Raw genomic sequence first — 13,236 nt, forward strand, 5'->3', positions numbered from 1 at the left:
GCATTCCATTACACTAGGAGTTTGAACATTTTATTTTCTATTTGATATGAAAATAGAATTCTAATATTATGTACACATATTTTAGCTTAATGAAATATTATTTAAGGCCAATTTGTTGCATTCTTCAGCTGACATTGTAATGGGAAAACATATAAATTTACTGTTCATTTAATCAAAAAAGCCACGATTTAAAATATCTTTAAACTCAATATTTTATCGTCCAAATACGATAATATATATATATATATATATATATATATATATATTTTAAATAATTTTTTTTTTTTTTTTTTTTTAATATAAATTTTACTGCGTATAGCGATGGTGCTAAACGGATAATTGAAATTATTATTTATATGCTGGATTTTAAATCGAGACAAATTACACATTGAAATAATATATACGTTATATTACGTGCTATAAATAAAAATTTATAATCGACTATTTTCCTCTGATCGGTTTTTATAAAAATTACCAATTATGATATACGTCAACTGCTGATGCATGGCAATAATTTTTGATTACTTTCATTTTTTTTAGTCTAATACTTATCACGTAATTTTGCATTTTTCATAGTGCTTCCATTACCGTATCAACGTGACTTACCACACAATAACATTTTAAAAGTTATATTAACTTTACTTATTGCTCTACTTATGCTTCTCTTCTATATAAATTATTTATATATTATTTATCCTTTCTGTTATATATGCTTTAATTCTCATCTACTCTTCAAAAATCATTCAATTACAATTACACTTTTATCTCATCTATATATACGCAAGTCTATGTGATTGATAATGTAAAAAAATAACGATTTTTAAAATAATAAAATAATTAAATTTTATATTAATTACTTGTTATATTTCTTAATTATTTCTGGAAACATCAATAAAGTACTTATTATCATATATAATTAATTCCATCTAAAAAAAAAATAAATTGTAAAATAATAATAGTTATAATAATAATCATAATAATTAAATATATATTTATAGTAATAAAATCATTTCAATGTTTAATGTACTTGTTGATTTATAAGCTTTTAATGTTTTTACTCTTATTTTACGTCTGCATTACTTTAGCCGAATGATTCGCTTTTTTTTTCATCATTATTATTATACGGCTTACTCACCGATAATGTAATTTCCCTCAGTTCTTATAGATTTATATATACTTTCTTATTTTATATTATAAAATATCCATCAATTAACTTTTATATTATAAAAATCCAACAAAATTAAATTTTTTGTATCCATAATTTTTACGATAGTATATTGGTTAATTAAAATATTGTCCATTAGATTTTTTTAACATGAAGCTCAATATATATATATGTATATGTATTAATTATTGAAATAATATTTCATAATTTACAGATTTATGTAACTCGTAATATAATTATTTTGTTGAAAGTGTAAATAAAGTCAACGTAACGATTATTTATATTCCCATGATTATATTTATAGCGTTTTTGAGTGATAACACCTTTACTTTATTTGTACTTTCAGCAAAATATTTATATCGAGAGTAGTGTACATTAAAAAGAAATTTGTAGCAAAAAGTTTCCAATGCAGAAACGAGGTTAAATTCATTCCCTTAGAAATTTAAAAATAGATTTATGGAGTGACAGTTTGGTCAATTTGTTTATCAAGATGGGTAGAGTTGTAGAAGAAAAATTATTAAGAGCCACAAGAGTATTTAACTCTGGAATATTACCGATACATTACAAGGAGACAGATATAGATTTAAAAAGAGATGGGTATTTGGAGATGGGTTTTTCAGTGGAGTTTCTAATCACAATTGAAAATGCATTGCCCCTCGAAAAGAATTAAAAAGAGATTTTTGCAGTAAACAGAAGTGGTATTGTGAGAATAAATCGACTACTATTTTCTTGTTTGTATTAATTATTTCTTTTTGTTTATATATATATATTATACTTTATTCATAATAAATTTTAAATTGTGCTATTAAATTGTATATTTCCGTTTATCGGTGAATGAGATAAAATAAATTATTTTAGCTCAATTTCAACAGCGTTTTATTATTAATTTTTTCTTTATATCCCTTTTCCCACAATATTACCGTCTCTACAAAAATGTCATTATCGGAATTGAGTGTGCATAAGTAATTACACGTATGGTCTTATCAACAAGTGAGCCAGACACAAACCAATAATGGCATAATTAGCGAGACCCCATGGAGATGTAATAATAATTTTTTTTTTTTTTTTTATAGTTAGTTTTGTAATTTATTTATTCTTTATTTCCATAATTATTATAAAAATTCAAGAAATTGTATAAATATTTGGAAGTATATATATATATATATATATAAAAATTTTTTTTTTATTTATATTCATATATGACATTTAACGTATGTATTAACATAAATTATTTATGAATCGAGTTATATTGCAGAATAATCTATTATATTGTTGCATATTCTGAAGAAAGCTTAAATCTCTCAACGATTTTTTTTCGAATAATGATTAAAACTAATTGCATAATAATTTAATTTGAGTATTTGTAAGTATTGGTTATTTTTATAACCTGAATAGTAATGATTTAAGTTGAAATAAAAGCAATAATATTTAACACATTACAAAGTATTTCAATTCCAAAATAGTAATAATTTCACTTATTTCTTTTTTTATATCAATTTTTAAGAATATATTAATATTTATAAAAGAAATTTATATTTTTTTATAAACCTTGTATACTCACTAATCTTTAGTTAAATTTAATGATTAAATAAAGAAATTATGAATTAGTTGCATTAGCGAAGGATTTATCATGCCCATCTTCTTGATTAAATTTTTATTAATTACCGAAGCACTATTATTATACAATAAATATAGCAAATGATATTTTTGTTACAAGTATATATATATATATATATATCTTTATCATTTTATTTGTAAAACAAACGTCTAACAAGGAGATCATAACATTTATAATTTATAACTTTGTTCAGAAAATATTGAAAAATAGTATTGAACGATTGCGAATCAGTGACTAAGAAATTACTCCTTATTTAGATAAATATTGCGAACGTATATATTATTATTATTAGCAATGTGGTTCAATATTATTGTCGATTTACTTAATAGATTAAGGTCAAAATTAATGTAAATATATTAACAATTAATGGCATCAACAATATTTTACAATAATGATTGAGTTTAAAATTTAATATCGAAATTGCTGAAAGGAAGTTTTTTAATTATAATCTTTAGAATTTTATAAATTGTTATAATACACATTATTATTTCGCTCTCTCTCTCTCTCTCTCTCTCTCTCTCTCTCTATCTCTTTTCCAGTACGAATTATAATAAAATGTAACATCTTGGTACTTTATTTGTGTATTGAATTTTTTAAATTTATAAAATATTCATAATTTGATAGTAATGTTATGACATAGCGAAAGGAAGCTAATGACTAACTAATTATCGAGTAAATACTACAGTTAAATAAAATTATCTATCACGAAATTAATTTCCTTACGCACTGAATTTGGAAAAAAATGTAGCGCTATAATCGAACGTAGGCCAATGTAAGGAGTGAAAAAATTATTTTTTTTTATTATTTTATATTTTGTTTATATATAAAGATTACGCCGAAAAGAAAATACTACAATCGAATACATTGTTACATGAAATTATAATTCATACGGCCTGTTCCAACGAGTCCTAAAGCCGTAGGCATAGTTCTACGATTTGGTGGAACTCGTTGATAATGATAGAGGAGACGAGCGTAGGTGGATAGCTAATGGAAATTCGAAGGCAGTGAAATAAGAAGGAGAGCTTGTTCGATGCAGCGTTCGCTAACTCTTACGATCATTCATAAAACTTTATCGGAGATCGTTAACTGCTAACGAATGCGTGGAAACTTTGTCTCATCGCCGCACAAGTATAATAATATCCGTGTCGAAGTTGATAACGACCGAATGAGATCAGGCAGGAATTGAAAGGCCCGAGCGAATCGAGCGACGCGCGTCACAACATTCGCCCGTCTCGCCACGCCAAGTCTGACGAACTAACGATTAAGACTACGAAGACTACGACGAACTAACGAGAAAGACAATTCGATCAGGCCTGTCGGTCTCGACTTAACGATCGGCAACACTGAGCGCTAATTTCACGTCGAGCTCGTCCCTATTGCTCCTGGTAAGTTCGTCCCCGTTTGTCCTTGGGTGAGAATGGAATGGGAAATGCAAGTTGCGTATGGACGAGACGGTCGCGTGGTTCGACCTCGTCATCTCGTGGTCGGTCTGTCGCTCCACTCGTTCCGCCGCCGCTTCGGCCGACCGGATGCCACCGCGTTTATTATTGCGCAGGCCTTGAGCGCGGCGCTCGTCGAGCTCCTCGTCGATAGATCGGTCGACCGATTCATCCCGTGGCAGTGCTCATCCGAACCTGCGGAACAATCAGGAGATCAGGAGATTTGGACGTACGGGGATAGGGGTGGCGTACAAATTGGATCGACCAAGTCGTCGTCGTGCGCTTCGGTAATTCGGCTTTTTTCACTGCGGATGATTAATCGTCGGAGGTGCGCGAGAAGATCAAAGTTCGAGTCTAGGCCCGCGAGACGGTTTATTACATTTGCAAGATGAAGCTTACTATCTTAATGGTTGTATGTGCTCGTTGTTCGACGATTGTTAATTGTATTACTGCTTACGTAGAGATAAGAAATAATCTTTCGCCGTGCTTCTAAGCGTCAACTTACGATTATATTTTTTATTTCTTTTTTCCCTCATTTCTCTCTCTCTCTCTCTCTCTCTCTCTCTCTCTCCCACTTTCTGTCTCTCCTTTTTTTTAATCTCTAGTCAATGTAAGCCCCTTAGGGAAATTACATTTTAACAACTGAAACGACTAATTTATCGAATATTTTATGATTGTAAGAGTGAAAAGCGCAAACGACCTTTGAGATACAAAAAAAAAAAAAAAAAAAAAAAAAAAAAAAAAAAAAAAAAAAAACAAAAAGTAAAACATAATAAATTGTCACTTTTTATCCCGATATTATGCGTCCTTATCTTGATAAGTGGTATGAGAATAAAATTATTTTAACTTAATTCATCAGTCATATTATCTCATCGCATTAGTTCGTCGTATGTAAATATTATTTATAAATCTAACGACAAATATAATCATGTAAAAATTACATGTAAAAATTACGAAAATAGCTTTATTGCGATATTATTTTTCATCCGGTAAATAATAAGTATTTTCATAAATATAATATAAGTACGCGAACATAGTCGTGTCTATTTTTATGAGCTTTTAAAGCTTTATTATGAATTACGTCAGTTTAATATAATATATTATACTTACAAGAAGGAATCTTGTCAATTCTCTGACAAAAGTCTTGTGTGATAAAGTTCTGATAATTACGACAGCAACCTTGATTTCTTTTGCTATTACATATACAATCTGCTTTTCTGCCCTGACAAGAAAATGCACATTTTTTATTTAGTATAATTTTTCTATTCTTCAGTGCTTTTTCGTAATTTCGCTTGCAGCTATAGCAATGCCGGTGATGCGAATGGTTGTTAGAATAATGTTGACAATTTTTACAGTGCTTCGAGTGATATTCACCGGGGCTATTAAAAGTGATGATTGATTCGAGGATTTTAAACATTCGCGTCATATCAAACTCTGCAAAAGTGTCTTTTATACGACCTACTAAGGAGTTTAAAAATGACATGATCCACTGCTGAGTCCTTTTCAGGCTCGTCTGCTCGTCTATTGGCTCATCCTTTATAAACTGGCCATTCCATGTTTCCACTATATTTTTGCAATTCAATAAGCTATTTAAATGATGTATTTTTCAATTTAATTAATTAATGTTAAATTAAAATAAATAGATAATAAATACCTTTTGGCATAATGTTGTGTTGTTTCAGTACGGGAATATTGTAAATATAAAAATATCAAGATTTGATAAGAAAAGGTTAGGTATGAAATCAGTGTTTATCAAATTGTGTGCAATGAAATGAAAAAACAATCGAAGCAAGATAATGATATTTATAAGTAAATATTCAATATAAAAATTTACATTATTTATACTGTCGTTAAATGCTACTTACACAATGAGTATATGAGTATACAATAATATGAAATATAATTAAAAATCCTACCTCACTATTTGATGTAATTTGATACAAACGGCTTATATTTATATTTATATTCTTTATTCGTACTTGCAATATAATTCTCTTACATTATTATATTTATTAAAAAATTAAAGCTACTTAGAAATTTGTTTCCGATTGTTAAAATAACATGAAATATCAATTCATTTGGAAAATATCTTCATAAATAGTTTCTCTATAGTTTAAGAATTATGTAATAAGAATTATGAATATTAACGATACATTTGCAATTCAGTTAATACTAATCGTAATTTGTTCAGCTGTTATTCTCAAACTTTATATCAATGAGTATCCTTAACAATGAAAATGAAGTACTTGCATTAAATTCATATTTAAGTTCTTTAAAGCACACTCGTGTTCAGCTCTACTCTTTATAAATAATCATCGCACGTTCGTGTGGTTGTTAGTAATAAGTTCAAAAAGGGCAATGAACACTTTTAAATTTGTAAACATTCGAATAGTTGATAAAAGCATATATATATATATATATATACACACTATTGCATGAGTATATTTTTTAATACTATGAAGATTGTTGTTGACACTCTAAATCCCAATTGACAGGAAGTACATCTTGCCAAATATCGAATAATTTGTCAAGCAGGCAAGGATATTCACAGCCAGGGATTTTCAGTAGATATGGTACTGTTGTTTCGGTATTATTTAACATTGAAATCTATAATATAAAACAATTATTAATAAATACCTTATAATTCGACGCGTAAGAATTATCGACAAGTGTGAAAATTAATATGATTATATTCATCTGCATACAATTATTCATAGTTATAGACACTTAATCCTATAAATTTATAGAAAATATAATAAGTTCAAAAAGGGCAATGAACACTTTTAAATTTGTAAACATTCGAATAGTTGATAAAAGCATATATATATATATATATATACACACTATTGCATGAGTATATTTTTTAATACTATGAAGATTGTTGTTGACACTCTAAATCCCAATTGACAGGAAGTACATCTTGCCAAATATCGAATAATTTGTCAAGCAGGCAAGGATATTCACAGCCAGGGATTTTCAGTAGATATGGTACTGTTGTTTCGGTATTATTTAACATTGAAATCTATAATATAAAACAATTATTAATAAATACCTTATAATTCGACGCGTAAGAATTATCGACAAGTGTGAAAATTAATATGATTATATTCATCTGCATACAATTATTCATAGTTATAGACACTTAATCCTATAAATTTATAGAAAATATAATAAGTTCAAAAAGGGCAATGAACACTTTTAAATTTGTAAACATTCGAATAGTTGATAAAAGCATATATATATATATATATATGTATATTATTATACATAAATTTAAATTATATTACTTTCGCTGAAATAAGCGAAAGTAGCATCGTTTCTTAGAAAATTTATCGATTCATAACACAGCCGCAATTCAGTCATTTTCATGACTATTAAGTTTGCTATTAAGTTTTTTAGAAGTTAGTTATATGAGTCAGATGGATAGCTTCATTCGACTGTAGCTCTAAGAGAAAGAGAAAGAAAGAGATAGAGATAGAGAGAGATAGAGAGAGAGAGAGAGATGAGAGGGGAGAAAGAAATACCGAATGATAAGTATTAAAAACTTATCTAATTGTACTTTTTTCTCTTATTGATTGTTTTTAATTGCGAAAGAAGTGCCTTCTTCTGTTGATCTATTGGATTTTCTCTTTCTTTGAAGAGCCGCGCAAATTAAGTTGATTTGCTTCCATTTAATATCGTTTAGTATATCACATTCTTTCATTCCCTCTCCATCCCACCCCGCCCCGCCCCACCCTCTCTCTTAATCGTTGATTTCATAAAATGCCATAGGACAAAATCGGGAAATAATAGAGAATCGAGATAAAATAAGTCCAAGTAATGTCAATTTTTCATATTTATCGATATACACGCATAGTATTTAAATTTTTTGAAAATATAATTTAATATATATATTTTTTAATATATATTAAATTCTATTTTTATTTTTAATGTAAGTTAATTTTTTGTTTCAGAGACAGAAAAAACATTTGTTTAAATTATTGAATTATTAAAATTTAGTCGTTAAACAGTCGTTTTATTGTTCAATTAAAATAGATTAAATGCTTAAAAAATAATATTATCTTTTTAAGACTGGGTAATAGGAAGGAGTACTTATTGATTACATTGTTATATGTAATTTCAAAATGTTAAAGTTAATTCTGAAATTATAATGAAAATTAACTCATACATTAAATATTGAGTCATAGGCTTTCTTATAGACTAAAAGATTTTTCATATTTGATACTTACTCGAACCTGTTGCGATTGCGATTTATGAGTTTGTAGTAGCTCAAATATAAGAGTAACACCAAAGTCAAGTTTGAAAAGTTCATTGGTAAATCCCATTGTTCGTAAAACATTGACAATATGAACGTCGTGTGTACAATATAAAAACATTTTCTCATTCGCATTGCCGTATTTCATGGTTTCCAAAATGTGTTTCAATAAAGGACCTTAAAATATTATATCTTCATTAATCAATGAAGCTTCCAAAAGAAATTTCATTTCTCGTTAATTATATAATAATAATAATAATAATAATAATAATAATAATAATAATAATAATAATAATAACCTCCACGAAGCCGTTGTTGCATCTTATTACTCGTAAATAATGTATAACTACGAGAAGCTATTTCTCGCATTTCTAAAGTAAAATATTCTTTTATCATGGGCGGAAGTACCAAACCATTCATTTCCTGGTAAAAAAAATTCAAATAATATAGCATTATTAAGATAAATATAAATTATAATAAAGTTATAACGTTCGGAAAAAATATCCATTGACTTACAAAAAAAAAAAAAAAAAAAAAAAAAAAAAAAAAAATAAAATAAAATCTCCCTTCGCTTGATAATATTTATAAAAATATTATACAAAAATTTTCATTAGTAAATTAATTTAATAATTGGATGCTCGTTTATTGATAGATATTTATGTATTTCACTTGAGCAACTTGTTTCATTCATATTTAATTAGCGAATACGTATTAAAAATAATGTAAAAAGTTGATCTTACCTCAATTTCCAAAGTATTATATAGAAATTCTACGTCTGTTACTGTACTGATTGTCTGTCCGGTGATTTCCGAAAGCCGATTATAATAAAGTTTGTACGTGGCATCGGATCTACGCGATTCATTAAGGTACGCATTGTTAAGTTCCGATGTTAATCTTGGACATGGCTTTCCAACTACCAACATCTGCACCAACAATTGACAAATAATAAATGTATTATTTATTTGCTACTAATACGTAATTGTTCATTAGTATTGAAGAAAATATTATTTCAAGTATTAATTTTTTTAAACGACACTTTAATCTCACAATCTAATCTTAACAAAATTTGTCTAGTGTAAAATATATTTGAAAGAAGATGAACATTGTGCTACTATAAGATATTTTTTTTTCTTATTAATTAAAGATATGACTGGTGACTTAATGTTAAATATCGTTTAAGTTTCATCGATTAATTCGCAGCACAGATAGAGATAAAACTTTATGTTAATACTAAAGTTAACAAAACAATTTTAACTTTGTAAAAAAGTGCTCAAAATATTTGCTTAAATATATAATATGAGTTCTTTTACATATTACTGAAAATAGTTGTTGAACTATTCAAATTCGGTTAAAAAGTTTTTTTTTTTTTTAACTCGATGGAGATTATATATTCAAGATTCTTTACACCATTCGCGTTCTCGTAAATAAAATTTTAAAATAAAATGCTTCTTTCAGTCTGCAAACTTTTTCTCCAACGATTAATTTAGTAACATTTCAAATTAAAATAAATAAAATAGTGAACGAATTTTTATAAATTAAATCATACTTTAATGAATTTTCATTAGTTTGAATTATTCTTGAATAGATTGCTGGTAGAAAACTCGAGAATTATATTGTAATAAGAAAACAAATATATATATATATATATATATAGAGAGAGAGAGAGAGAGAGAGAGAATAATGTTATCTATACGTCGCAGTTTCATATTTACCATTTTTCTATTATTATTATTATTATTATTATTATTATTATTATTATTATTATTATTATTATTATTATTATTATTATTATTATTATTATTATTATTATTGTTGTTGTTGTTATTTTGTTTTCTTAAGTTGCATGTTTACTTTGACTTCTAAATAATGATGTAACGAACAGAGTTTTCTTGAAACGAAAGAAAATCAAATCTTTATGTATTACGAGTAATATGTAAATAAAATTCGATAAGATAATTAATTATAAAATTTCTCATTAAAAAGAATCCCCGTTTGAAAAATATATTGCCGATTGTCAAAATGCGCTTTTAAAAGAAAAATTTCAAATATTACTTATAATAATAATTAAATTATTAAGTTGATTTTACTCTAAGAGTAAAGGAAGGATTAAATTGGCACTTTAGCCTTTTCGTTGTAAAGCAAATGCTAAACGTCTAAAAAAGAGGATTATGTGATTGTGATTATAGATTTTTTTTATAGATAGATAGCACAGATTATTTCATGCCCGTCGAATCGACGTAATGCCAATGTGACAATATCGAGGGAAAATGAATATTCCAAATGGCCTTACCGTATCCATAATCTTCGGGAGGTAATGAACTGGAATAGGCCGCCAATGTAAGTCTTTAACAAAGCTATCCTTTTCTAGATAAAGTCCGGCGAGCAGCGCCTGGGCCGACATTATACAGCGATCAGAGTAGCTGCTGTTCACTATTGTGTTCACACTATTGTACGTATTCTTGGTAATCCAGCCGAATTCTTTGCGAATCAATTGTCCAAGCCCGAACATTTGACGCATTCCCTTCTATAATCCAAGCAAGAGCGCGAGATGCACCATCGTTAGGAATTTTAAACTCTCGTTGAAACGTTTGTCTTTTCAGACTCTATGGCATTTTATGTTTGTGCGAAAAATATCTTCTCAGCCGAAATAATGAAAATGCGCGTTTGTCACATCGTAATGTTTGTTATAAAAAAAAAAAAAAAAAGAAAAAAAAAAAGAAGCAGTTTTTATGTATTTATTTTTCTTTCATAGTTCACGTTAAATGTTAAAAATTTCTATTTTTTTTTTTTTAATACTATATAACTATGAAATTTATACCGCGAATGAAATATTTGTCTTGTAATTGTTAACAATTTCATTCGTATAAAAGATTCGATTTTTTGATAATTAGTTCTATACGCGTTCGTATAATTAAATTAAAAATTATTAATTTAAAGCCGACAATATTATCATACATTTTAACAGTATTTAATTGTCATAGTGTACGCATTCATTCGGTATTATTCCGTAAAATAGACTAAAAAGTCTAGAAAGCTATAGACTATTATTGCATTTTAAAAAGGATATTATAGGTATAAAAATTTTAACCTTAGTCAAAGCTCCCCAACCATTGGGCCACAAGTAATTTTTATAAGGATCGTTGTTATATGTTTCTGTTGGGTTTCGGTCACCATGGCGGAACACCTGAAAAAAAAAAAAAAAAAATATATATATATATATATATATATATATATATATATATTCATGAAAATAACAACAATCGACAATAATTAAAAATTGCAAACTTCGTTTTTTGTTTTATTTTGTTTTTTTGAACAAATAAAGACTTGTACTAATATATCATACATGTCTATATGGGATGCTAATTTCAATGAATTTTAATAATTCCAAATGAAATTCGTATTTCATAATAAAAGCATAATAATTGATTATAAATATATACTTACGAAAAATACTTTATTTAAAGAATTCTCGTTTGCTTTGTCACCAAAAGCCGTGTGTGCCAAAAGAACGGATCCAATTATTAGTGCAAGAACTATCACCGTCCCACAAATTTTTCTTTTTCCTGGCTGGAAGCCGCGTATGAATACACTACTACTCTTCATGATCTTTTATCATAATAAATCCATTATTACAATAATATAAAGCATCGAGGAATTATACTTAAAGATTAAATATATTAAATATATGATAAAAGTGATTGTAGCTTATATAATAGTTGTGTGTAGGAAATCTTGAGAAAATGCGTATAAATCTATAAACTATGATACGATAATTTTACTTATTGCTCATAAATTCTCGTACAACTATAGTTTCGATAAATTTTTCAAGCGATTCTTCTTCTACATTAATTTTATACAATTAATCGATGTATTGTTTAATTCTTTTTTATTTTTTACATGCTTTTCATATTTAGTAGTTAATACGTTTAGAGATTTGTATGTGAAATTATATTATCCATAATTCAGAATTATCAACAAATTTTTTTTTTGTTTTCTATTAGCACGAGGGGAAGAAAAATGTCTGTAGAAACATAGAATCATTACTATAAAGCATAAAAAAAAAAAAAAAAAAAAAAAAAAAAAAAAAAAAAATAAAAAAAAATAAAATTTTGCATTATTGTGTTAACATTTGAATATCATCGTTGTAAATAAAACGTTTTCGCGTAATATACGGAAATTCCGAAAAATTTTTCCTTCAAATATCTCGTAAATTCCGATTTACATATCAATTAAAAATTATACAGCATATTATGTACTTCGGTATCAACATATCAACCAAATTATTATCATTATAGTAATATTCTTTTTATTTATTATTATATTTTTTTTTTTTTTTTTTTTTTGTAAAAACCAAAATTATCGAATTTAGATTTAGTATTATCGATTTAAAATGTAATAATAAATAATAATTTCAATAGATAAAAGAGCAGGGAAATGAATACCTCACATAGTAGAAAGAATTATATTTTTCAACATATATACCTACGATAAGTGTTATTATCTTACTAAAATTAAATAAATATATATTATTAACTGTAAAAAAATGTAATATTATTTTAATTGTCAAATAATACAATCGTCATAAGTAATGTTTACATGATAATTTATTTTTTCCTTACATCGGTTATTATGATTTGATAATTGTAAGGTCGTAATTGTAGGACATTGAGTTTTTATTTATTTTATTATTTTTTTTCTAAGAATACAATACAATACGAATAAAAAGTTCACCTGATTTTTTTACGATTGATTTATT

The 13,236-nt window shown here is 26.7% G+C and overlaps 2 protein-coding genes across 2 annotated transcripts in view; both read right to left on the reverse strand.

Annotated features, from left to right (window-relative positions):
- Nucleotides 1-4,213: 4,213 nt before the first annotated feature.
- Nucleotides 4,214-5,957, reverse strand: LOC105362845 (uncharacterized). The gene is made up of 3 exons (XM_011500353.1): nt 5,877-5,957; nt 5,333-5,785; nt 4,214-4,417 (listed from the first exon to the last, which is right to left on the reverse strand). Exons 1-3 carry the CDS (start codon nt 5,884-5,886, stop codon nt 4,257-4,259), a joined length of 624 nt encoding a protein of 207 aa, XP_011498655.1. The 5' UTR covers nt 5,887-5,957; the 3' UTR covers nt 4,214-4,256.
- A 1,089-nt stretch (nt 5,958-7,046) lies between these two features.
- Nucleotides 7,047-13,236, reverse strand: part of LOC105362844 (lysosomal acid phosphatase-like) — a 7,160-nt gene continuing 970 nt past the window's right edge. The window contains exons 2-8 of the mRNA XM_011500352.1: nt 11,925-12,086; nt 11,566-11,661; nt 10,768-11,001; nt 9,218-9,400; nt 8,777-8,900; nt 8,452-8,654; nt 7,047-7,244 (exon numbers count right to left, since the gene is read on the reverse strand). Of these exons, the coding sequence (XP_011498654.1) occupies nt 7,092-7,244; nt 8,452-8,654; nt 8,777-8,900; nt 9,218-9,400; nt 10,768-11,001; nt 11,566-11,661; nt 11,925-12,083 (1,152 nt within the window). The 5' untranslated portion in view covers nt 12,084-12,086 and the 3' untranslated portion in view covers nt 7,047-7,091. The remainder of the gene's footprint in view (nt 7,245-8,451; nt 8,655-8,776; nt 8,901-9,217; nt 9,401-10,767; nt 11,002-11,565; nt 11,662-11,924; nt 12,087-13,236) is intronic.

This window comes from Ceratosolen solmsi, unplaced genomic scaffold (genome assembly GCF_000503995.2).
Source record: "Ceratosolen solmsi marchali unplaced genomic scaffold, CerSol_1.0 scaffold56, whole genome shotgun sequence".
NCBI lineage: Eukaryota > Metazoa > Arthropoda > Insecta > Hymenoptera > Agaonidae > Ceratosolen > Ceratosolen solmsi.

Coding starts and splice junctions, on each gene's coding strand:
- LOC105362845 (XM_011500353.1), bottom strand. Junction 4,418..5,332: donor AATTGACAAGATTCCTTCTT/GTAAGTATAATA, acceptor ATTGTTCCGCAG/GTTCGGATGAGCACTGCCAC.